General features: G+C 35.7%; 2 protein-coding genes and 2 long non-coding RNA genes across 4 annotated transcripts in view; 1 reads left to right on the top strand and 3 right to left on the bottom strand.

Moving 5' to 3' along the window:
- Positions 1–301: 301 nt before the first annotated feature.
- LOC141346467 (uncharacterized) lies at positions 302–876 on the top strand. Its single transcript, XR_012357220.1, has 3 exons — positions 302–572; positions 660–689; positions 799–876. It is a non-coding gene; the product is annotated as an uncharacterized lncRNA (long non-coding RNA).
- Positions 877–5,440: 4,564 nt separating this feature from the next.
- On the bottom strand, positions 5,441–10,635 carry LOC141347331 (uncharacterized). The gene is made up of 2 exons (XR_012357328.1): positions 9,689–10,635; positions 5,441–6,096 (listed from the first exon to the last, which is right to left on the bottom strand). It is a non-coding gene; the product is annotated as an uncharacterized lncRNA (long non-coding RNA).
- A 1,961-nt stretch (positions 10,636–12,596) lies between these two features.
- Positions 12,597–16,411, bottom strand: misp3 (MISP family member 3). The gene is made up of 2 exons (XM_073851826.1): positions 16,202–16,411; positions 12,597–14,843 (listed from the first exon to the last, which is right to left on the bottom strand). Exon 2 carries the CDS (start codon positions 14,829–14,831, stop codon positions 12,597–12,599), a length of 2,235 nt encoding a protein of 744 aa, XP_073707927.1. The 5' UTR covers positions 14,832–14,843; positions 16,202–16,411.
- A 1,216-nt stretch (positions 16,412–17,627) lies between these two features.
- palm3 (paralemmin 3) overlaps positions 17,628–27,287 on the bottom strand; it is a 64,425-nt gene continuing 54,765 nt past the window's right edge. Inside the window, exons 6-8 of the mRNA XM_073851956.1 lie at positions 23,731–23,761; positions 21,796–21,855; positions 17,628–19,872 (exon numbers count right to left, since the gene is read on the bottom strand). Of these exons, the coding sequence (XP_073708057.1) occupies positions 18,908–19,872; positions 21,796–21,855; positions 23,731–23,761 (1,056 nt within the window). The 3' untranslated portion in view covers positions 17,628–18,907. The remainder of the gene's footprint in view (positions 19,873–21,795; positions 21,856–23,730; positions 23,762–27,287) is intronic.

The raw sequence follows: 27,287 nt of genomic DNA, 5'->3' as shown, positions 1-27,287 counted from the left end.
TCATTTAGACACTTTTTTAGAAACTAAAAGCTGTTTTTTTTTTTTTTACGGGATTCCCGGGGTAACGGTTGTATTATGTTTAGCGCCATCTGCTGTCAGAGAAAACACAAGAAGAAAATTCACACAGCTTGAGGGTGAATAATTGATGATTGAACTATCCCTTTTAAGGAGGCATCTGCTAATGTAGGCAATAAAAGGCATCTTACTTTGATGTGTAACTCGTCTTGCACAGTTGTTCTATTAAGTAAATGTTCTCACATCACTATTTCTGTTCATGTATCCTCTCACAGAGCTCCCAGTCCCCACTCTTTCCTGGTCCCGACACAAAGGTGAAGTTCTAGAGTGCGTTGGCTCACCCTCATATCCTCAAGGCTTCTTCTATCTATTTCGTGTGGGTGCCCTGTCACCTGAGGCGACCCATCAGGCTTCCCTGACCCAACACAGTGCTAGATTTCCCATACCCACCCGTTATGAACATGGTGCACAGTATCAGTGTCAGTACAGCGTGTCACTGGGCAACTCTAATGCGTACTCTAAAATGAGCTCACCAGTAGCTATCCCATGCATTACAGGTACTGCATGTATTATACTATATCTGATATATCTTATAATGTTACATAAATAAGACCTCAAAATCTGATTTCTGCATAATTTTTCAGGATATCACTCTTGCAGATCGACCTCTACAGGTAACATTCAAGTAGCTATCACAATAATGCAGTAAATCAAACATGCCCAACTTGGTATCTAAAAACACTCTGCTTTGTTTTTATGCATATCTGTGGAATGGCAACACAGACCTGGCTCTGATTGTTGGCTCTGTGTCTGCCGGTGTTTTGTTCCTCATCGTGGTGGCTATCCTGGGCTTTGCTGTTCACAGACATAGTAAGTATTAGATATCCAGTTTCTTATTTTAGTTGCTCATAAGTTTAGTTTACATTGGTTAGGTCTAGTCTCTAATGAACTATAATACCCAGTGGTGATTATCTTCTCAATCCATTTAATTAAAGACTGGAAGAAAACAAAGTGAAAACGCACATTGTTTGTTTTTCACTCATGCGTGTAATTCTCATTAATATAAATTGAATTGTAATCTCTACCCATTTATTTGCAGTCAAAAACATGTCAGAGAGAAGGAGACAAAGGTGAGACACAATACTGAAGAGCGTACCTGATATTTGATTAAAACTGCATTTACATTTATTTACTGGGCAGACATTTTTTATCTAAAGCGACTTTGAGTTCACAAGCATACATTATTATAATACTATCTGTTTTCTGTCTATCATTGTGCTCAACTATTTGAGTTACAGGAATAATAATCATCTAAATAATTTAAAGTATACACTGCTGTTTAGTTTATTACTTTTTTTTTAGCAAGGATGCATTAAATTGGTCAAAAGTGGCAGTGAAGACGTATATATATATATATATATATATATATATATATATATATATATATATATATATATATAATACTGCTGCTCAAAAGTTTGGGATCAGTAAGATTTTTAATATTTTTTTAAAGAATTCTTATATGCTCATCAAGGCTGCATTTACTCAAACAAAAATACAGAAAAAAATGTAATATTGTGAAATATTATTACAGTTTAAAATATTTTTTTATTTGTTAAAGAATCCTGGGGGGAAAAATCACAGGTTCCAACAAAATATTAAGAAGCACAACTGTTTTCAACATTGATAATAAATCAGCATATTAGAATGAATTCTAAAGCATCATGCGACACTGAAGACTGGAGTAATAATGCTGAAAATTCAGCTTTGTATGACAGGAATTCTTTACATTGTAAAATATATTTACATAGGAAACTGTTATTTTAAATTTAAATAATATTTCACAATATTACACTTTTTTTGTATTTTTGATCAAATAAATGCAGCCTTGATGAGCATCAGAAACATCTTTAAAAAACAGTAAAAACCTTACTGAACCTTACTGAACTTTTAAACTGCAGTGTGTGTGTGTGTGTGTGTGTGTGTGTGTGTGTGTGTGTGTGTGTGTGTGTGTGTGTGTGTGTGTGTGTGTGTGTACCTGGTATTCATCACATTGTGGGGACCAAATGTCCCCACAAGGATAGGAATACCAGTAAATTTTGACCTTGTGGGGACATTTCTCAGGTCCCCATGAGGAAACAGGCTTATAAATCATGCACAATGAGTTTTTTTTGAGGAAGTAAAAGTTTGCACAATCTCCTGTGAGGGCTAGGTTTAGGTGTAGGGTAGGGTTAGGGCGATAGAAAATACGGTTTGTACAGTATAAAAACCATTACGCCTATGGAATGTCCCCATAAAACATGTAAACCAGTGAGTGTGTGTGTGTGTGTGTGTGTGTGTGTGTGTGTGTGTGTGTGTGTGTGTGTGTGTGTGTGTGTATATATATACATATGTGTATATATATACACCACAGTAATAAATTACATTTAAATTATATTAAAACAGAAAAGTTATTTTAAATTACAATAATAATTCCTAATATTACAGTTCTCTGTGTATTTTAATATAAATAAATGCAGACTTGTTGAACATGAGACTTCGTTTAACATTAAACAATTTTACTGACCTCAAGCATTTGAACAGTAGTGTATATTTCTATAATTATTTAAATAATTTCAGTAAATATTTCTATAGTTATTTTAAACACTAATTATATGATTGTATTTTATATTATACTAGATCAGTTTTAATTTAATAATAATTAATATTAACATTAATAATACAATTTTTATAAATTTAAATTATAAATAATTTTAATATTGTAGTACACTTTTAAAATGAGTGATATGAATGTTATAAATAATAATAACAAATCTAATAAAACTTCACAGAGATCAAGAAAAATTCTGGCAGCATGTTCACGCCAGAGATCATATTGTTGGTAAGTCATTGTGACAATCTCTTCAGAGCAACTTACTCATCATCCATTCGCTTCATAAATCTCCAATAATTACATTTTAAGTATTACAGATATCTTTATTGATTTATGATTTTTTTTTCATCAGATCTCACTCTACAACGTGTTGACATTGAATTTGAGGTAATGATGCACCTTATCAATCCTTCTTTTGTAATTCTCTTTTCAAAAGGCTCCACTACAGTAGTATCTCATATCTCGTTCTGAGTACTAAGGTTACCATCATGCTGATTTGTTTAGACAAGATTGAGAGAGGAAGAATAACATCACAGAAAAAGATCTGTTTACATCATGCAGTGTTTGCCAACATCCTCAACATGTTGCATTATGTCCGCTATGAGAAACGTGTCACATCTCTTACATGAATGATTTTAACATACACGTGTTTCCAATTTACAGGACAATGGACAAATGCTTAGAGGAAGACCCTCATTTTCAGAGCCCATCTACGACACTCCCATGGCAACCTTTAAGAACCCCTCACTTTGCTGATCTGTCTATCTGTCCATCTACATTTTGTGTTTGACATATTCTGTATACTGTAATGTTTATTTAAAAGTTGAAGCATTTTGTATATTTGTAAATTAATGTATAAGTAAACAGTCTACTGTAGTTCATAATATTTTTTGTATTGAGATATGATTTTTTTTCTGTCAGCAGGGGGCTCTGGACATCCATGTATTATGTGAGATTGATATTTCAGTGAAGCACTGGAAGTTTTTGCATGCTGAACAATTAAATCTTTGCAAATCATTTAATAGATTTAATCGCCGAAAGCTGAAAAGTGAAAGCTTTCATTTGCGATTTTTTAAAGTCTTACTAATGTCACTTAGTTCAAGTGGTTCTTAAGAACGTCTTTCAGTTCCCTCTTTGCTTATCATGAAACTTTAAAGGGAAATGTATTTGACAGTCATGCCAGAGCTACATTTCAGTAAGAAAATTAAACATTTATTAATTGATACTAGGTTTTTAAAGAATTTATTTTGTCTTCACATACAGTTGAGGTCAAAAGTTTACATCCTCCTTTTAGAATCTGCAAAATGTTAATTATTTTACCAAAATAAGAGGGATCATACAAAATGCTGTTCTACAGAAAAATCCTTCAGGTCCCCCAAATTCTTTGGTTTTCCAGCATTTTTGCATATTTGAACTCTTTCCAACAATGACTGTATGATTTTGAGATCTATTTTTTCACACTGAGGACAACTGACAGACTCATATGCAACTATTACAGAAGGTTTAAACGCTCCATGATGCTCTAGAAGAAAAAACATGCATTAAGAGCCGAGGGGTGAAAACTTTTGAACAGAATGGATATGTGTACATTTTTCTTATTTAGCCTAAATATAATTTCAAATATAAATTCAAAAAGTTTTCACCCCCTGGCTCTTTAAACATGTTTTTTTCTTCTGGAGCATCAGTGAGCATTTGAAAATCTCAAAATCATACAGCCATTGTTGGAAAAGGGTTCAAATGCACAAAAATGCTGGAAAACCAAAATTTGTGGGACCTGAAGGATTTTTCCGAAGAACAGTGGGCAGTTTAACTGTTCAGGACAAACAAGGGACTCATGAACAACTATCACTAAACAAAAAAAAAAAAACAGGTGTGGATCATTCAGGTAACAACACAGTATTAAGAATCAAAGGGATGATTAAACAACTTGAGGGTGACTAAATGATGATGCAGTTTTCATTTTTGGATGAGCTATCCTCTTTAACCCTGTGTTTACACTATCCCTCAGACCTGGCTGGAACAAAACAATGTTCGGTCACCAGACTACTGTCAAACAAATAGCAATGGTACGTTTTGCCAGAAGCTACCCTTGTGTCACTAATCGCTTGGTTTTGTTTTCCTAAGAGTACCTCGTCACAAAGATTAGTATTTATTGGTCTTAAAGGTCATTTGAAATAGTCTCATTGAAATCTGAAAGCAATGGGCAGCTTTTCTCCGGTGGTATCGATGCAGCCGTATTTGAAATGATCGTTCCAATGCAGCCTTGGCTAATTGTGCTGAGAAAGAGTGAATGAATAATTCACAGGCGACTAGAGGGTCAGTAAAGCGTGCTGCGACTGCGTGTGTGTGTGTTGTGATCTCACTCATGACTAATCTCACTCGGGCTCGGACGTTTTCTTTGTACCTTTGCTACAGTACCATCATCACCATGGTGACGAATTTGAATGCCCACTGGCGTGTTGAGTCACGGCAATCGGGTATTCATACCTCACAGCACGGGCTGAGTCTGCAGTAGGTTATGATGGACTGTGATGTCACTGAACAAGCAAAGGGCTTTGACATGGGAGCGGAATGGAATGTTAGAACGTCGCCCTCTTTAATTGCTTTTCGAAAATCAAAGCATTACATCCTAGACATTGTGCCTATTGTGAAGTCAGTTATCTAGTTTCGGACTTTAAGGTCCTACTAAACCTTTATTACAATACTAACAATGAGTCACATTCAGCAATTTGAGTCTTGGAAAATTCAGTGCATACGCCAATAACCAGAAAAGCTGATTAACACATTTTTATTTATTTGAACATTTTACTGTATATATGCATCAATAAAGCCATTTCCCAGTATAATTTAGCTTTTCTAATTAGTAATATCTATCCAATATTGTTTATTCAAATATAGTATTCTTCTTATATAATCATACAGTATTCCAGTCTGTTTTATTACTATGAGATAAGCAGCTATGTTCACTGATTATAAATATCTGTAACTGTAAAGCAGGGAATTACATTGAAACTGACATGAATTATTACATTGAAATCATTTGAGCCCACATAACAACAATAAACACTGCCATACCCACTACCATTAACACCAGTTTGGCTCAGTTGCTATTTATAAGGTGTGTTTTGTGGAATGTCAGATTGTCTTTTTGTCTTTTAGAGGCAATTGATGCTCTTATCCACTTATAATGGCACGTGGTACTTGAACTGGTTTCCTTTAAAAGATCTGAGAGGTTTCTGGGGAAAGTGATTTGTTCTTTCGCTTTATTTTAGGTCGGTGCACTTGGTTGACTAAGCTTCATGTTGTTAATGTCAGGACGCTGTAGTTAGGTTTCAGTCTCGGTCGTTGTTGTCCACATTGCCGTTCACCATCCCTGACTCCCAGCGCTCGAGTAATGGATTTCTCTGCCTTGGGATCTTTGTTGTTTTCTGTATTTATCAGAATATTAGAATAAGAACATTAGTAAGTGAATTTGAAATTGAATGCCTTTAGCTCATAACGTACAAAAAGGTACAAAAGCTGTCACTGGGGCAAAAGGTACAATAATGTACCATTGAGGTAGTATGTTCACTTTAGGTACTAAGATATGCATTTAGGGTACTTAAAGGCACCCCTTAGGGGTAAATGAGGTGTAAATTTTAAAAGTGTACCGCCCCAGTAACAGCTTTTGTACCTTTTTTTTTTTCCTGAAACTGCAGGCTGAAGTAATAATTTGTTCAAAAAAGAATATTGTTATCATTGACTAAACCATGTGTTGTTTTAAACCCATTTGACATTTGTGACCCTGGCTGTGAACCCAGCTAAAGTTGTTTTTAAAGTGATTTACTGTTTTCTACATAAAATCATCCTTTATAACTATAAGGTAAAGAACACTCTGTAAAAAAAGGAATAGGTTTATATCTTTAATATTTAATATTCCACAAAGAACCATTCAGTCAAAGGTTCTTTAAAGAAGAAGAACCTTCTTTTGCCACAAAGAAACTTTTGTGAAACAGAAAGGTTCTTCAGATGTTAAAGGTTCTTTATGGAACCATTTAGACAAAAAAGGTTCTTCTATGGCATTGGGAAGCACCTTTATTTTTAAGAGTGTATAAGGGCAATGAAGAACATTTTTTGTATTACAAGTTTTCTAAAATGTTAGGTTTAAATATGCAAATGATGCATTATTTAATGAAATAGGCGCTTTTTACAATTTACATATATTTCTAGTACAAAAATCTAAACACTGCATGAAGTCAGTTTCAAAATTCTTGTTTAATTTTTTTGACATATAAGAGTAAAAAAAATTTACAGAGGGAATTTTGGGTATCTCATTTTGTCAAAACATAATTCAGAAAAAACTTACAACAGACAGGAAACACTATATTTTTTTTACCATTTTTTATGGAATAAAATGTATAAAATCAAGCAAATTATATATGAAGAAATCCCTCTGTAAAAACCTTCAGGATATAGACAGGAATAAAAATGTAAAGTTTGGTGTGTGGAAGTGCTACTGAAGTGGAGATTTATGGCTCAGTGTAGAAGAAAAAAACTCATTTTGAGAAAACTGCCTTTAAAAATACGCTTTGTAATTGAAATCTTTTGACACAAATAGATCAAGTGCTATAAAAGAAACACTTAAAGCTGTAGTCTACGATGTTGAAAATCAGTCGAGAAAGCCTGAATTTTTAAAAAACTCATCCCGCCTCTCCACACGCACACCCCTCCCCTCTGTGCTACCTGATCCCTCCCACCGGGAAACGACCTGAACAACGTCACTCAGTCAAGCAGGAGTAAACATGGAACAGAGATGTACCATGTGTGATGTCGGATTGCTTAGTCGCTTCAATCTAATGACCTCGCTAATGACACATCATATGTAAAGTTAACTTTCGACACTTGAACGTAGCTGCTTCAACAACAATGCAATGTCACCATTGTCCTAACAAAATAGCTCAGACTCAGAGGCACACGTTTGAGTTCACGCACAAGCAAGATTAGCAACACATGCAATGTTCTATCGGCTCGGACAGAAAACCGCTAACGTTAGGCATACTGAAATAGTCAAGCACTTCAAGAAATATAATTACTTTGACCCGCGATAGGCGATGCTGAACGGCTAACATTCCAATGCGTCTGCATGATCATGTTGTCAGACTGATAAAAAGCTATTTATGTAATACACCACACCACACCATAAAAGTATAAATAAATGCTTAAGTTACCTGCTAAACAAAAAGTCAGCCATGTCAGCGTCGGTTTTAAGTCCAAGGTTTCTCTGAAGCTTCCACCAACGGGCAATGGTGGACCCTATATTGATTCGGCTTTGAGTCCGGCGTTTTTCACATTTTTTTTTTTTTTAAATCTCTGCTCTTTCCTCAATTGACTTTCTCTTTCTTCCAACCTTGACGTTTGGGGCGAGCAGGGGCCGCTTGCTGCTGTCTGTTTGTTGGTTTTTCTCCATTGCTGAGTTGATGCTGCCTAATTTCGCGCGAAATTTCATGTCGCAGGAGGGGGCGGGGTGGAGACGCGAGTGGAGCAGGGGATTGGATGAGAGCAGTTAACCAATGTAAGCTGTCCGGCCGGACAGCTTACATTGGTCAATTTCTCTGCGGGTGTACACCCAATAGAGTGAATGGATTTTTTTCATTCTTTTTTCTCTTTATATTATTAGGATTGTACTGTAGAACCATAACCAGCATCTAAACGAGGTTATTAATAATGAACAATCTTTGAAATTGTAGACCATAGCTTTAACAGTATTTTTTGGATGTTTTCTTTCCACTAGTCTAAAAAAACACTTTATGAAAACCCAAAAAGCCCAAAATCTCAAACTCTCCTAATTTCACAGACAGAGTCACATTTTCCTTAATGAAGGAAATATTTTGAAGAATGTCTAAACTGCTCTTTTACAAACAATGGAACCAAATGGTGACCAGGAACTGTCAAGCTCCAAAAAAGACAAAACACATCTTTAAAGTGTTCTTCTGAAGGCAAATTGAGTTATTATTCATTGAAAACTGTCTCGAATGTCATTCATATTTGTGTCTATTCAAATATGGCACATCAAAATGTTTCACACAAGATTTGATCTCAATGGTGCCATATTGTAACTGGTTTTCACATGTCACATAAGTGCTCCAACACTCCAAATTTGAATATGCGCACATTCAAATAAGTACATTTGTGTTGAGGACTAAAAAGTGAATACATTTGACTTTACACTGAATAACAATGTACAAACATCACTTTTTTGTCATTTTGTAGCCCCTGGTCACCATTCATTTATTCTGTGTGAGAGAACGGAGTGAACTTCTTATCTAACAGCTCTTTTTTGTTTTTGTTTGACAAATGAAAGCCATAAAAATATGATAGGATTTTCATTTGGGGTGAATTATTCCTTTTAAATGAAAATACTAAACATATGAGCAGCACATGCAATTTTAACTTCCTCATATATCAAAGCAGGCACTTTTCTTTAAGCAAACAAGACCTGAGATGAACTGAAAAACAGCCTCTTCAGATTAAGGCAGTGTTCACTTGGCAACACCTATTGTGTTTGATTGTGTTGATTGTGTTGGTTACATTATACTTTCCTGGTTGAGGAGAATGATTCAGTGGTAACAGTGATAATACACTCATGACATAATCTTGATTCTAAAGAATGCAGCTAGTATGAACTCTGCTCTGAGCTCCAATTATATGAAGAAAGATAAGACTTTTACAGTAGCGTCACATTCGTGTGTGGTTGTGTTTGCACAGGGTGGGTGACTGAAACTTTGATACTCTTTTGATTACCCATTGAAAGGTTAAAGAGCTTTGGTATCTGTTTATTGTTCAACTAAAACCTCAATTCATAGATGACCAAATTTAAATGTGAATCTCAGAGCTTTGGATTACCACCAGCCCAAAACTTAAACCACAATGCTACCAACACAAATGTAACTGAGACATAGACATGTAATCCCGGAAAAGGATATAGTTAAGAACACAACTGATGTCTTTTAATGTTAGATGTTCAAACAAAAAGTCTTTTACCTCTGACATCTGTCTTTGTTCTTCATCAGATTGGGGTGGTGGCCATGTTAGGTCCAGTTTTCCAGTAGATTGACGTACTAAAAGCAGAAGACAGATGTTTATTTCAGTGAATGTACTGAATAATCTATTATTGAACTGGATATTTATGACAATATCCATGCATAATGATCATTGAGTGAGAAAACAAGTATGGACAAGCACATATTTTTCTTAGTATTATTTTCTACTTCTTAAAAAACTTATTTCAAGTGTTTAAATGTAAGCATTTATATAAGATTTAGATGATAAACATGGGTTGTGTCCAAATATATCAGAATTTCACACTACACTCAAAAGTAAAGGTGCTTTAAAGGGAAGACGCTGCAGGCAAAAATGCAGTTTTTTTCATGCATATGTCAAGTTTGAGATTTTAGGCTTTTTGGGTTTTCATAAAGTGTTTTTTCAGACTAGTGGAAAGAAAACATCCAAAAGACAATGTTAAGTGTTTCTTTTATAGCGCTTTATCTAGCTGTGTCAATAGATTTCAATTATAATACATATTTTTAAAGGCCATTTTCTCAAAATATTTTTTTTTAGCCATAAATCTTCACTTCAGTAGCACTTCCACACACCAAACTTTACATTTTTATTCCTGTCTATATACTGAAGGTTTTTAGAGAGGGATTTGTTCATATAGAATTTGCTTGATATTATACAACATTTTATTTCCTGAAAATTAAAAAAAAAATTATATACTGTTTTCTGTCTGCTCAATTTTTTTTCTGAATTATGGAGTTACAAAATAAGATATCCAAAATTCCATCTGTAAAAACAATTGACTCTAATATGTCAAAAAAGTAACAAGACTTTTGAAACTGACTTCATCCAGTGTTTTGATTTTTGTACTTGAAATCATGCAAATTAGCACATATTTCATTAAATAATGCCTCATTTACATATTTAAATCTAACATTTTAGAAAACCTTCTTTTCCACAAAGAAACTTTTGTGAAACAGAAAGGTTCTTCAGATGTTAAAGGTTCTTTATGGAACCATTTAGACAAAAAAAATGTTCTTCTATGACTTTGGGAAGCACTATTATTTTTAGGAGTGTATAAGGGCAATGAAGAACATTTTATAAGGATTTTTCTCAGAAGAAAAATGTAATTAAAATATCACTCCAATTTACTATTGGAACAGAGCCACAGTTCATACAAGTCACTTTTATTGCATCACAGTAGTATAAAGATATGACACCAGCAATGCTGGTCTGTAACTTTTAGCTATTCTTACAAAAATGTACCATGGTTACTGCAATTTCCTCAAAATTGCCTTTAAAGGTATTGTAGTAATATGTAAATGACAGAAGGATTTCGAAAATATCTCACTCAATAAGGAGATACCACACAAATTATGATTTTACTGCAGCATTTTGGCAGGAATTATGCTAAATAATGGTAAATAATTGCTACTTTGAGTAAGCAGAAAGAGAAAACAGAAATGAAAGAAAAAAAAACCCTTAGTTTAAAAGTAAATCTATGTGTCATTCATTGTTAGCGTAAATGCTTTGATCATTTCTCTATATGATGACTATCAGGAGAAAGATAAAGTCAAGAAGTCAAAACATGCTATATTTCACAAATATATTACCTACACGTTTCCAAACCTCAGTACTTTTATCCATGCTTTGCTCAAGTCAGCACATTTGACTAACAGCACAGAAATTTCAATATCCGGTTTACGTTTGTACTGGTGATGTAACCCTATTTTAGCATTTTGGCTATTTGTTTGTTCGCTGCCATGGTGAAGTACAAACTACCAGCTTCCATTCAAATCAAAAGTTTACGTACCTGATCACTATACACCCACAAAGTGTTAGAGTTGCACTGTTAAATAATAGTACAAATTGAACTTTGCCAGTGTAGCAAGGCATAGTGCCAAGTATATGTTGTGCCAACAACACCAAGGTTATGGGTTTGATTCCCAAGGAAAGTACATGTATATCTTGAATGCAGTGTAAATCGCCCTGGATAAATGTATAGCCTGTCTGTTGAATGAATAGTTATTTTTTAGGATACAGTCAAATCCAAATTTATTCAGACACCTTCAACGTTTCTCACGTTATCACAGTTTATTCGCTGAAGTTTCGAAAATGGTAATAACAGATGACAAGATCTCATTCATCAAGACAAATTCATCTTGATAATGTCAGATAACCTTGATAGAAAGGTATGTAATGGATTACAAATAAACCAAATTTTAGTGTTAGTATGACAATATTTACACAACTATCAATACTTTGTTGACCAATTACCAAGCAATGCTTAATTTGTTCAGTCTGTGGTGTAAAAAGGTCACATTAGCAATTAAAGAAAAAACACTTAAGCAAAATATGGTCAGGTCAAAGTGTCTGAATAATTTTTGTTTCGCAAATTTGATCAGTTTTACTGGTAGTCCACTGTATGAATAATTTTTGGGTATAATATGACACAGTTTACATTATTTTGCTATCCTCACTTACTCAAATTAACTATAGTGTCCTGCACCCACTAGTAGAAAAAATATCAAAAATTATATCTGGTGTCTGAATAATTTTTGGTTTGACTGTACATCCTTTCTATGTAGCATCCTCTCCTGTAGCTAAACAGTAGCTAAGGTGCAAGCAATGCAAAGACTATGGGTTTGTTAGGAGGAAATGGATGTACTGATAAAAATTATATTTTGAATATACAAATGCAGTAGCTTAAGTGGTTGTGTATGTACTCCTTTAATCAGCCTTTTGGTCCGATCTAGGTGCCCTCAGACCACGATTTCTACAGAGGTCTGTGCACGCCACTGCATTTATAGATTTAAAATGTAATGTATATCAACCTTACCTTCAGTGTGTTCTTTTTCATCTACAAACATGAAAGCACCAATGGTGCGACTGCTTACAATGACTCACCTGACATAGTGGTGGTGAACGCCTCTGATTGGCGGTCTGTTGGAGTCAAATTTGTCCGTTGAAGTGGGGGACTCTCTTGCCTAGAGGTGCCAATTTCCTCTTTCACCCTAAATTCTGTCCTCAAATCCATTTCAGCTCCTCTTCTTTCTTCTGTATACATGGTTGCTCCTCCATAAAGACTGTTTCTCTGTTTCTGTAGTTCTTTCTCCCTCTCCTTAGCCTCCTTAATGTCCAGTTCCACCTGAGACTGCAGATTCATAGAAGAGCGGAGCTTGAAGAAAGGGTTCTCCTTTACTAAACTCAAATCATCTTCATTTACTTCTAAATTTGGGCTTTGTCTTGCTCTGATAGGCTCGGCAGAAGAAGCTCTCACATTTGGTGAATTCACTGCTTTCGCAGATCCTCCATCTGTCCATGAGGTGCTCTTATAACCTCCGACTACAGTTGTGGGAATAGGGTTGGCCTCTATGATGATTATCTGGCCCTTGATTCCCTCAGTCAGACCAGGTCCTCGAGCAGCAGGCGGGCTGCCATTGGTGCCTCCATACTGGGCTGGAGGGGTGGGAGAATTTTGTGAGAACTGCACTAGGCGTTGTTTAACATCAACAGAGGAATCAACTTCTTGTAATCCAGCCATGGACTCCAAGGTAGGAGATCTTCTGCTAACGGCTGCTGCTGATTCCTTCGGCTCTTGGAATGACTCAAAGAGCTGCTTTTTTTCTTGAAGCTGTACTTCTGATCCCTTGTCATAGAAGCCAGGTAGTCGGCCCAGTTCAACCAGAACCTTCTCCCTCTCTGTCTCCGCGCTTATTTCCATCTGCATCTTCTTTCCGGCAAACTGACGGTCTTGGGTTGGGTTGGGTCTTATCTGGAGGTCCTGAGATAGAATAGGTCTTCTCAATGGAATGTCCACATACTCGTTAGTCCGGTCAGAGGTGTTGCATATTCCTCGAGAACGCCTTAGACTTTGCTCCCTCTTCATAGCCAATCGGATCTCCCTCTCAATGGGAGTTTCATTAGGTGGAGATTCAGAGAGCTCAGGAGCATCATTATAATGGCCCTCCAAGGCATCTGCTGTGCTGTTAGGAGAGAAGTCTGCTGATACGCCACTATCACTCTGGCTGTCATCAAAATGATCCACCTGCATTCTGTTGACTTTCCCTTCTTCCGGAGGCTTTGTGCTTGACTGGGACTCTGCTCTCTGTCCGTTGTTTTCCCGTTTCTGTCTTTGATCTTTAACCTCCCCCAGCTGCTTCCCTTCGGTCCCACCTGTTTCTGTGAAACACACTGTTTGCTTTCGCTCTTCACCTGTTTCACTACCCTCCCTTTTACTGTCCCTCCTCGCCTGTGGCATTATCAATGGCTCTTCTACTTGCTCTGGATTGGTTAGTTCGCCTGCAACTGTTTCTAGGGGCGGAGCTGCACCACACACCTGTTGTATCACCTCATTCTCATTCAGAGCGCTTGGGTTGTTTACCTCAAGCTCCCCCTGCTGGATGTTCTCAGCATTAACCACTGGTTCAGTTGTGGGTTCACTTAATGAAGGTTTGGCCTCAGTGAGAAGGCTTTTTGAAGAGCTCTTGGAATACATCAGGTTTGATGGTTCGTCACGACTGTCTCGTCTCACCCACTGCTCTTTGGTGGAGGCATAGTCCACCTGTTTGTAGTCTATATTTTGTTCTTCACTGTTTTCTGACAGGAACACAATTGAGTCAGAGTCACCATGTGACTTGAGCTCATGTTCCTCTTCTTCATTGGCCACCTTTGGTGTTTGCGAAAAGCCTTCGTCTACCTGTGTCATGGTAGCAAGTTCTTCACCATCAGCTGTCTGAACGTCTTCACTGATATCAGTGTTTTCCTTCACTTCATCTTGAATCTCAATGGGCTGACACTCATTCCTCTCTGGATGGATACCTTCTTCCAGTCCTGGCACTGGTGGCCAGTCTTTATCACCATTCGGGTCATTTTCATCTGTACTGCTCAAGTCTTCCATTGCCTCAATGGCTACATCTGCTGGTGAGGAGGTGGATTGACTGCTGTCAAGTGTTTCTGTCTTTTCAAACCCACTAATAGCTTCATTGTCCTTGTTTTTAATATCTTGTGAGTCTGCGGCTGTATTTGCTGTTTCCCTGTTATCAGCAAAGTGGAGTTTTCCATCTTCACCACTGCTTTCATCCTGGGATTTAGATTTCTGAGGACAAGTCACAGAATCTTTTTCCATTCTGCAGATGTTCTGTATATGAAATAAATGGCAAAATATGTTATACAATAACAGAATGACAAGCCAGAAATGGGCTTCCTTTATTTGATTGAATCTGTAATCAACAAAGTTGTCTCTTCCCAGCCATGCCTTACGGATTTTCTCACCCGCTCTTCATTTTTATGGCATAGAGGTGAGACCCCCGAAGGCCTTTTCTTTGTAAAGAAAACAGTTATAGTTTTTTCTGCTGATTTAGGAAACTATAATCAGCTTATGTTTCAATCCCAGTAGCTAAGGCTCATACTAAATTGAGTTATAGTGTGACTGCATGGAGCCTTTTTCACCGTTGCAGTCTGTTGCTTTTGGGTTTTGCTTCACTATGTTTTGACCTCCATGTCTAAATCAAATTCATTAGGTCATTTATTCTTTAACGCCCATGCCTCTGAGTCAGATTACTGTCTTTTCCCATTAAGCTCACCTTGAAGTTGGTCATCTAAAACAATTATTTGTAATATTCATTTTCGATTTATATTTTTTCTTTGCACCATTCAACAGACAAGGCATTTTTTATTTTGCTATAACGTCATTGTCCTGCACATTGATCCGTATTGTGTTTTTTTTTTTTCATAGTGGCTCATGTGATTTAGAATGATTAACAAAATTATTAAAGTTGGAAGAACATTAAACAGCGTGCAGGGTCACAAGTGGAACTTTTTCCACCTTCGAGTCAATGAAGCTTCTCTCTATTCTTAAGAAAGTAAAAGTTTAACCAAGTTTCTTAGAATCATATTCACTTAAAAACAAAATCAGATATCCATGTAAGTCAGGTAATAATTTTTGTTGACAATTAGTTGATTATTCTCAATATAAACTTTCTGGACTCTGTATTGCATTTTTCCACTGGACGTAGAAGAAACACAAGGACTTAACAGTGTGTCATAGCATAATGCTAATTACATAAGAAGCAGATTAATACCGTTTAATCAGATTATACTGTGGACACAAGTGACAAAACAACATGGAAAGTCTGATTCAGGAATAATACAGCAATAATAGTGAGGTAATTCATTAGTTTTTCTTTATGAATTATTAAAACACCCATAAAATATATATTATAATGTTCATGCATGAATTTCAAAGGAATTTAGATATTAAAAATATAAACAAAATCCAAGTAGGACAAATCTATTTTTAGCTACATTATACTGAAATCTGCTGTCACCTACAGTATCACTAAACATGGATAAATGCACTTCTATGTAAACTAGTAACATGGAAGGCTTTAAGGCTTTAAATGAAATAATCTTTAAATGCAATATCCTTTTGATGAACCCAAACTGAAATTTCTGACATTGTAACACATACTAATAAAATAAGGAAAATAGGCCTACCAGCCGATGAGATGGAAAAATAAAGGATGGAAGGTCACCTGAAAGGAGCAAAGGACTGAAATCGTCCACCTTATACACCAAGAAGTGTTGAAATCTGGCCTTCTCACCTCTCCTTCTTCCTTTTCTTTCCTTGGTTTCCTTCTCTCTTTAACTCTCTCTCTCTGTACCTCCACCCCCTGCTTAGTAATCAAGGTTAAAATCTGTGCAGTTCATTTCTCTCCTGCTTCCACACTGGACTAAAGCTGTTGAGTAAACCACGGGCCCTGCATCACTAATCCAAACAGCTCTCAAAGCTCTCATGAACAGGGGATCTCTTTATGAATAACTTTTAGATTCAACCAAAATACTGCAAGATATATGTGTAACTATAATACTTTACAATATAAGGTTCAGTGTATACATTAGTGCATTAGGTATCATGAACTAACAAAGAACAATCATTTGAAAGAATTTATTAATATTAATGTTCGTTTTTACATATTTAAATATCAGTTAGCGTTATTTAATATATTATGCATGAACATGAGTTGATGGCTAATTTAAGCATAATTACCTTTTAAATTAAACAGATTAATATATGCTTGTTCATGATGAATGCATTAACTTATGTTGATGAAAATGTATTGCAAAGTGCAATGCAGCAGCATAAGAGTTAATTAAATATTTAAATATAAATTTGCAAACGGTCCAAGCTGTTGAATACTTAAACAGTCAGCACTGCAACACTGAATATACAATGTTCTTTTCATGTTTCGTGATAAAAGGATTGTTGCCATTGTTTTTTTAAAAGCATTACTATTGGATTCCCTTTATACATTTGTACTTAACTTACAAAAGAATACTGTTTTATCTACTTATCAAACCGAAATGTATTCACCTTCAATATTTCTCACATTGTCAGTTTATTTGCTATAGTTTGGAAAATGGTAATAAAGTTAAACTGTGTCTGAACAAATTCATCTTGATAATGTCAGATAACTTTGATGGAAAGGTATATAATGGATTACAATCAACCAAAAATTCAGACAATTGTTAGTACACAATTATCAATACTTTGTTGACCAATTACCATGCAATGCTTTATTTTGTTCAGTCTGTGGTGTAAAAAGGTTGCTTTAGCAATTAAATGGCTAGGTCAAAGTATCTGTCCCAAATGTTTATTAATTTTACTGTTAGTCCACTGTATAAAATTCTTTTGGATGAAATATGTCACAGTTTACTTCATTTTTCTATTCTCACTTACAATAACAAACTATAGTGTCCTGCACCCACTAGTAAAAAAATATCAAAAATTATATCTGGTGTCTGAATACATTTTGGTTTGACTGTATATTCTCACTTTATACCTCCTCAATTATTTATTGTTTTAACCTGTTATTTTAAGAAAGAAAAAAAAATAGCCTTTGATTACATTTCATCAGTTTTAGTTTATTAATTCTGCAGCTCTTCCAATGTAAACTTTCTATACAAAATCCGCTTCTCATTCAGCTCTTTATTTTATACTGTACAAACAGGCACTCAGTTAAGGCACTGAGAATTTACATCAAACATTCTATGCTGAAACAAAAAAATGTTCTTGAATCCAACTGAAGTTTTTGAATAGTATTGATTACATATCATGGTATGAACCTTAAATCGCCGTCACGCACAATTGAAAAAACGTTAATGAAAGACAACAGGAGCAGAACTTATAGAAATGTCAGTTGAAGAATGAACCTAAAATTGCTAATATTGATAAAGCGGTTTATGTGTTTACTGTATACTCGTCAGAAGTATATAAGTACTGTTCATAGGGTCACATTAAAGGAATAGTTCACCTAAAAATTAAATTCTGTCATCATTTACTCACCCTCATGCTATTGTATGTTTCTTTCTTCTGCAGGACAATTTTTTTCACAAGTTGTTTTAGAACACTTTTGAAAATATCTTAAGTGCTCTGCAGAAGAAAAACACATTTCTTTAGAACAACATGAAATGATTTTCATCACAGACGTGTCAGTTTTGGTGGAACTATGCCTTTAAGGTCTAAAAACACTTCTGTTGGGCACTGTAACAATAAAAGCAATCAAACTGAAACTCAGTTCACATCAGCAATTAAAAAAAAAACCCTCTGAGGATGTTACAGCATGTATAAAATCACAGGTAACCATTATGTCTCTTTGTTTTGATTCATAATCAAGGCACACAAATGCTTTATAATTGAGAATGCCACAACTATTGTAGGTTGAGAATTATTAATTGCCCACGTGGGTCAATTCCCACGGCACTGAGAAAAACAAAATATTTTTATATGGTAGTGTTAAAACCGTCAAGGTCTCTGTGGGTCGACAGCCAACGCTCTAGAGTCGCCAGACATAAAAACAGGATCATAATCAGACACCAGAGGCTGGGAATGCAACCAATGGTGACACATCAACAACATCATGCACATTGACGCCTTTTCCAGTCCATTCCTGCAAGGCAATGTGCTTTTCAAAACTTGTTTTTACACAGATACGAGTTATGGGAATCCAATACAGTCTTTAAGGCTTCAGTTCATAAGAAACACTTTGTGCTTTGATGCCACTGCAAAGCAGCAAGTTTACTGTAGACGCGAACAGCTGAAGATCAAAATGTGATGTTGTGAAATACAAACTCTATATTCAGAGTAACAGACGAGATGAAAAAGTATGGAGCACAAGTCAAACGTCAGCAGATTGTTCACATTCACATGACCGAACAGCATTGGCAGGTTTTTCGTTTTGGTGCACCTGCGTCTTCTGCTCGATTTGCGGCGCTGGTATCCAGCTGAGTCGCTGCTTTGGAGACGAGCAGAGGCTCATGTTCGTCACGCAGTTTCTCTGTTTCCGCCTTGGTGTTGGACTCCGCAGTTTCTCCGGTGCCATCCAGTGGAACCTCCTGAAATTGGCTGAGCGAGAGGCGTGTTGCAGGCGTGATCTCCTCATCTTTTGGGATTTGTGATTCCGTCGTGTTCGCTTCGACTTTCGGCCTGATGTTTGGAGATGGTTGTGTTGTGGAATACACTGGAACCTGTGATGCCTCAATAGCACCATCTACTGTCACATTCTGGGGATCGACTGTATCAGTTGAGTCGGGAAGATCTTTCTCCTCTTGCTTAAGATCTTGAAGATCTTGTGTCTCACCTTCCACTGCTTCATCAGTTACTACAATCTCCTCAGAAGGAGGATCTTCAATCACTTCTTCCTGCTCTGGTTCAGCAGAGGCTTCCGGAGGATCTTTCTCTGTCTTTTCCTTAGCACCATTTTCTTCTGTTTCTCCAGAAGTGTCTTCGTTTGTAGCATCCACAGTAGCTTCTTGAGCAGTTTCATCATCCTCCTCTGGGATTTCCTCCCCTTCGTCTGTGATGATGACTCTTTGTGCTCGGATAACTGCTCCGATGTCGTCATCGTCATCCACTCCCTGCCCGGGCTCCACCTCTTTGAAGCCAAGGAAGGTCATAGTTACACCACCAGCACCTAATCCTTCGGTAGGGTGGCTGTTGAAGCCGTTAGTAGAAGCATGTACTTCCTCTTCTGGAGTATTGTGGGATGATTCTTCTTCCACATTTCCGTTAAGAACAGATGTAGTTGTTGTGGTGTCTGTTTCTGTCTCAGCATCAGTAACCGGTTCTGCTTCCTCCGCGGTGTGATTCTCAGCATGCACATAATCATCTGCAAACAAAAACCAACAAAATGAATCCAAAATCAGTTTTGATATTTATACTTAAAGGAGTAGTTACTTCTAGAACAAAAAATTACAGGTAGTGTACTCAGCTTGTTGCCATCCAAGATGTTCATGCCTTTCTTTCTACAGTCGTAAAGAAATTGTTTTTTGAGAAAACATTCAGGAATTATACCTATATAGTGGACTTCAATGGTGCCCGCGAGTTTGAACGTCCAAAATGCAGTTTAAATGCAGCTTTCAAAGGACTCTAAATGATCCCAGAAGAGAAATAAGTGCCTTATCTAGCAAAACGATCGGTCATTTAAAAAAAAAAAATACAAAAAAATGTATACCTTTTACCCTAATTGTATTGACCCGAATTACACAGAGTACACATGCGCATGGCAAAGCTAAACAAGACGAGCATTTGAGATAAAAAAAAAATATATGTAAAATTCCGTTAGATAAGACACTTATTCTGCCCTCCAAAGGCAAAGTGCAGTAACTACGCGAACACTGAAACTGAGAAAAATGCCTTTAAAGTTTTTTGACAGCTAGTCCAACACTCTCGTTTATCTGAAACGGGACAAAATTGAACCAGGAGACTTTGCCACTAGACAAAACAGTTGTCACAAAGTCCATTTTAAGCCTTAACTCAATTTTGACCAAATGTGCAGTTACTGCGCTTTGCCTTTGGAGGGCAGTATTCCTTGGGTGGGATCGTTCAGAGCCCTGTGAAGCTGCATTTAAACTGCATTTTGGAAGTTCAAACTCGGGGGCACCATAGAAGTCTATTATATGGAGATATTACCTGAAAGCTTCTCCTCAAAAAACATAATTTCTTTATGACTGAAGAAAGAAAGCCATTATCTTGGATGACAACGGGGTGAGTACATTATCTGTACATTTTTGTTCTGGTAGTCGACTACTCCTTTAACAGGAATACCAGAGTTATTGAGCTATTACTACATGAATACTAAAGTTATTTAGGGGTTGTTCACCCAAAAATGTTAAATCTGTAATTACTCACCCTTATGTCGTTTCAAACCAATTTTTGATGAAATCTGAGAGCTTTCTGACCCTGCATAGACAGCAACGGAACTGACACATTCAACGCTTATAAAGATAGTAAGGACATCAGTAAAATAGTCCATGTGACATCAGTGGTTCAACCGTAATGTTATGAAGTTATGAGAATACTTTTTGTGCGCAAAGACAACTTTATTTAACAATTTCTTTTCTGTGTCAGTCTTTCGATGCATGTTCAATACCATGATGCATGCTATTTGAACGACTATTTCATATTTTAACTATGTCCTTACTACCTTTCTGGGCCTTGAACCTATCTATGCAGTGTCAGAAAGCTCTCAGATTTCATCAAAAATATCTTAATTTGTGTTCCAAAGATGAATGAAGGTCTTTGGAAGGGTTTGGAATGACATGAGATTGAGTTAATAATGACAGAATTTCCTTTTTGAGTGAAGTATCCCTTTAAGTCTTTGACTGGCGAGGTAACGCTTTAATTCTATAATTCATAGAATATTAAAGGTTTTTCATAAATATGAAAGTAAAAAGGGAAAGAAATTAAAGCAGAAAGAGAAAAATGACAGGAAAAAAAGAGTGATAGAAGTAATAATATTTCACTGAAAATTCTTCACTGATAAGTTTGATCATTTAAGGCCAGTTCACACTGCATCAACAGACACAGACAAAGAACAACAGACACATTCACTAGGTTTTGTCGGCTGGTGTGCTGCATTGATCAGCACTTATTTTTGCCAGTTGAACATGTTGAATCGGCGTTTGTCGGTTCTGGAATGTCTAAGAAGTGACGCACTGTAATCTGATGACTGACGCTGTTGGCTGGCGTCTGTTGGTGCAGATACCAAAGTTCAAAGAGAGAACATTATATAATAACTGATATTTTATACCTTTCTTTTCTTCTTTTCCGTTCTCCATAATAGATCCATTAGCGGCTGTCTCAGCAACTGCTGTTAGATTAGAAACATTTATGATTATTATTAGTCACAGTATTTAGATTAAAGTCATAGTGTTTAGTAATATGTGACCCTGGATGACAAAACCAGTCTTAAGTAGCATGGGTATATGTGTAGCAATAGCCAAAAATACATTGTATGAGTCAAAATTATTATTATTTTTTTTTAAATGCCAAAAATCATTAGGATATTAAGTAAAGATCGGGTTCCATGAAGATATTTTGTAAATTTCCTGTAAATGTAATAAAAGTTATTTTTTTAAAATAGTTCTTTTAGTAATTCTTTGTTTTTTTGCACCCTCAGATTCCAGATCCTATCCTAACAAACCAATCATCAATGGAAAGCTTATTTATTCAGCTTTCAGCTTTTCAAATTTAAAATTGACCCTTATGACAGGTTTTGTGGTTCAGGGTCACATATAGTCTATTTTTTTATTAAAAATAAATATATTTATAAATAGATGCATTTAAAATAAATATATTTTTAAATGCAATTTATTCCTGTAATGCAAAGCTAATTTTTCAGCATCAGTATGCCAGTCTTTAGTATCACATGATCTTTCAGAAACAATAATATGCTGATTTGCATATGAAACATTTCTTATTGTTATCAATGTTGAAAACAGTTGTGCTACTTAATATTTTTGTGGAAATGGTGATTCTTTTCCTTTTCAGGATTATTTGATAAATAGAAATTTAAAAATGTATTTATTTTACAGAACTGATCTGAATTAAAAAATGTTTACAAACTAAACAAATTACACCCTTGCTGAATATTTTCCAAATTTTCCAAAAATATTAATATTAATCACAATGACTAATATTATAAACATTAATGAACCCAAATATTTAAATGGTAGTGTACATATGCTATTTAATAATAAAAATGTTATTATATATTAATTATTGATTATTATTATTAATTCATCAACTCGTTAATTTGTCAATGTTCATTTATAACTTCAGAAAAGTTAAATGAACATTAAAGGGATAGTTCACCCAATAAATTTCTGTGATTTGTCTGTGATTACTCACCCTTATGTCGTTCCAAACCTGTAAGACATTGGTTTATCATTTGTTTATTCTTAGATGAAATCCAAAAGCTTTCTGACCCTGCATACAAAGCAACGCGACTGAAATGTTGAAATGGCCCAGAATGGTAGTAAGGACATCTTTAAAATAGTTCATGTGACATCAGTGGATCAGCTGTAATGTTATAAAGCTACTAGAATACTTTTTGTGCAGAAAGAAAACAAAAATAATGACTTTATTTAACAATTTCTTCTCTTCTGCATTAGTCTTTGCAGACTGCATTCACAAGAGTATTTATGTCAGTACACACGGCAGAGACCAACACAGAAGAGAAGAAATTGTTGAATAAAGTCGCTATTTTTGTCTTCTTGATGTCACATGGACCATTTTAACAATGTCCTTCTTACCTTTCTGGCCCTTGAACATGTCAGTTGCGTTGCTGTCTATGCAGGGTCCGAAATCTCTCAGATTTCATCAGAAATACCTTAATTTGTTTTCCGAAGATGAATGAAGGTCTTACGGGTTTGGAACGACATTCGGGTGAGTAACTAATGACACATTGTATTTTTGAGTGAACTATCCCATTAATGATCTCTAATGCATCAGCTCATGTTATCAGTCTGAACCTTACTGTAAGCTCTTACCAACTGAATTAACCAGGAATGAACTTAACACAGAATCACCCCTATTGTTTTGTCAAGGATTATACTCTTCTGTGTAAGCAATAATCAAGTCTGGAAAGCAGACAAGCCTGATGCTGTGTAACTGAAACAGACAGGCAGATGGTAAGCCTGAACGCAGGTGCGGCACAGAGAGCCGACAGGTGGCACACACTCACCTGCTCCCACTGGCTCCACCACGGCCTCTCCCTATTGGACGAACAAGAGAGAAAAGGTCAACAGTCATCCTTGGAGAGGACACACCACACTCTTTAGCTGTTTAAACTCATTCTGCTGGTTAATATTTCATTCAAGGCCATGGAACATTTATGGGTGGAAGAGCTCATCTCTGAACAGTCTCCATTCTAGACTAGAGAAGTTTCCTTTCTAAATTCATGCACACCAGTATCCCAACCATCTCCCAAATACTGCAGCATTCTGCTTACATTGTGATTTAGAGAAACACTGTAAACCATTTGCGACTGAAAACTATTGTGTGCGACTATGAAAACATTTAGGAGCACCATGTGCGACTGACCCAAACAGCTGAGGGGAGTTTCAAATGTTTCTGTGTTTTTGCAACGTTTAGTAATGTATCACAGATATATCTCACAAATCCTTTCATAAACATAAAAAGTGTAGAGAGAGTGTAAATAAGAGATTCGTTGTGCAGTGCAGAAAGCTTTGTTGATTATAATGGAACTTTGTGAGATTGAAGTTGAGTGACAGCTTTTAATGATTTTTAAGTGAGGTTGTAAATGAGATATTGATTTAATACAACACTTAAATAATCAAGAAGTTGATATTAAATGACTTACATTGTCTGACTATAACACTATTGCCTGATTTTGCTCTATTTTGTCGTCAAAACTAGTTGTAAACAAGTCACAGCTGAGCCGCTGCGCATCTCTATTCAAACACAGCGGAGTTTCGTTTATGTATGAACTAGTGGTGGGCCGTTATCGCGTTAACGTGCTGCGTTAACGTGAGACTCTTATCGGGCGATAAAAAAAAATATCGCCGTTAATCTATTCTCAAAGTTAGGTTGGGAGCTGGGTCTAAACTACGCAAGATATGATGACTTTCACCTTGATATTTTAACGCGGATGACGTATACCTAGTCGAATTGCACTGTAGGGGGCGAGAACGAGTCTTCAACTTCTGTGAAATTACCACATCAAATGAGACGTGCAAACATGGATGCAGCTATGAAGCCGCTTCAGGGCAGGTGCGTTGCTAGACCCTTTTTACTGGGGCACGTGCCCCAGTGAAAATCTGCTGTGCCCCAGTAAAATCTCAAGTTTGAGTTATAATTTACTTTGATAATCCCGAAATAAAGACATTAAACTATATGCAACAACTGAATTGACGCTTCTAAAAGCAACGCAGTTTAATGGAAGACTATGCACGCAGAAATCCATGCCCGTGCGCGTCTGTGTATTTAACGGCAACGCGCACGTCGTGCAGCCTTTTGCGCAGAAGTACTTGGTTACACAAGTTTGTATAGGTAATTATGTTGTAAATGCAATTGTCAAGCAGTTTGTGATGCATTTTGGAAACAGGAGAAGAGCGCCTGATCTAATGCGCCACCTGGCCCGTTCTCGAAGACTTACTTTTAGTCATTATTTGGGTAGCACACATATTCTGAATGCCTTCAGCAGAATTCAAATTAGCCATTTTAATCTAGATTAATCTAGATTAATTCCAAGATTTAATCTAGATTAATCTATATTAAAAAAATTTATCTGTGCCCACCCCTAGTATGAGCGTGCGTTTTTAAATAAATCTAGTGAGTCAATGATTCAATCTCCCATTCATAAAGAAAGTCGCTTGCTTTATTCCTGAATTAATCCGCCGGTCGAACTTATTAAATGAATGATATGATTTAATAATTAAATTAGTGACTTGCCGCCACCTGCTGGCAGTTTTAGTTTCATTTTTAAAGTATCTTTTCAAGTATTTAAATCATTTAATATTTCTATATTCAAAATTGTATATTTAAAACATTAATCTTAACATGAATTTATGAATTTGATTGCACTCATGCCACCTCTGAGCCTCATTAAACATGAAAATATAGCTACAAGCCACTTTTGTGTTCTTCTTTGCCACCTCTGTAGTACAAATTAATTTGGTAATTTATTTTTAAAATAAAAGATGCCATTACAAAGGTAAAAACAAAATTCCCCTGTAAATCACTTTAAGGAGATAAATATCAGGGAAGGCAATTTTTAAATACAAATTTTGATTATTGATTAGAAGGTGTTCCTAAAACTTTGACTTTTTAAGAGCAAAGTGCTTCTAAAAAGAAAGTAAGTGTAGAGCCCTGAAAAGAAATTAACATTTTTATATACTTATAAAAGCAGTTTTATTCATGTCCCTTCATGCTCATGTCACAATGACCTGTTGAGTAGTCGCTTTATTCATGAGTACTACTCACTTTAAATATAACAAACATTTGCTCATAAAATGAATTAATCATGGCTGATGGCAAATTAATAGAAGGTGACATACACAAAAAAGACTAAGTGTCTGTTTAATTATTTAAATTAATATTAATACCATATTGTATTATCACAAATCTGACACAAAGGCAACAGATCTGAAACAAGTCTTTGGTAATTTTCAGATTATGTCAAAACTATTACATGATATGAAAATGACCAAAGACTTGTTTTAGATCAGTTGCCTTTGTGTCAGATTTGTGTGATTATAATAAGCTCACGCTTCCTTTATTGTTGTAAATACCAGCAATCATCCAATTCATGTGAAGCTTTCCCCCGTTTAACCGCTAATACTTTCTTTCACTCACTCTGATTGGATAATTAGGGGTGATCTTTTATCTTTCATCAACTTTAGAAAAAATACGACTGTGGCTGTGCCAGGTTCATTTACCATCAGCTTCAGTTACCACAAGGTGGAGTCACACCAACACTATATGTTACATATTCAGTATTCAGTGCAGGCAGTATTTAATGAATGCAAAATTATAATCACAAAAACACAGCACTGATACTGCATGACCTTTCTTTGAGTCATTGCGACTTTTTCCCTCATGATTGTAAACTGATTTTTACTTTTAAAGCTTACTTGGTGTCTCAGAGATCTAAAACTTAATTATTGCACACACTAGATGTTTAATACACTGCTGTTTACTGCAGTTTTTTAACGTCTTGTAAAGTCTCTTATGCTCATCAAGGCTGCATTTATGTGATCAAAATTACAGAAAAAAAAATAATGTTATTACAATATAAAATAATGGTTTCTATTTTAATATACTTTAAAATGTAATTTATTCCTACGATGCAAAGCTGAATTTTCATCTGCTATTAGTGTCACATGAAGCTTTAGAAATCATTCTAATATGCTTATTTATTATTAGAAATTATTTCAGGATTCTTCGATGAATAAAAAGTTAAAAAGATCAGCATTTATTCAAAATATCAAAAGACTTTGCTATCACTTTTTATCAGCTGAACTCATCCTTGCTGAATAAAAGTATTAATTTCTTTAAAAAAAAAGGAAGAATAAAAATGTACTGACCTGAAAGTTTTGAACGGTAGTGTATATTGTTAGAAAAAAAATCTATTTTAAATAAACGCTGTTCTTTTTAACGTTTTATTCATCAAAGAATCCTGAAAAAAAACGTATCACGGATAAAAAAACAAAACAAAAAATTCGGCAGCTGTTAAATTAGCATATTTAGAATGATTTCTGAAGGATCATGTGACACTGA

Source organism: Garra rufa, chromosome 12, assembly GCF_049309525.1.
Source record: "Garra rufa chromosome 12, GarRuf1.0, whole genome shotgun sequence".
NCBI classification, from domain to species: domain Eukaryota; kingdom Metazoa; phylum Chordata; class Actinopteri; order Cypriniformes; family Cyprinidae; genus Garra; species Garra rufa.
This window is presented reverse-complemented; position numbering and strand designations above follow the sequence as displayed.

Excerpts from the sequence above, each read along its gene's own strand:
- misp3 (XM_073851826.1), bottom strand. The coding sequence starts at position 14,831 with ATGGAAAAAGATTCTGTGACTTGTCCTCAGAAATCTAAATCCCAGGAT.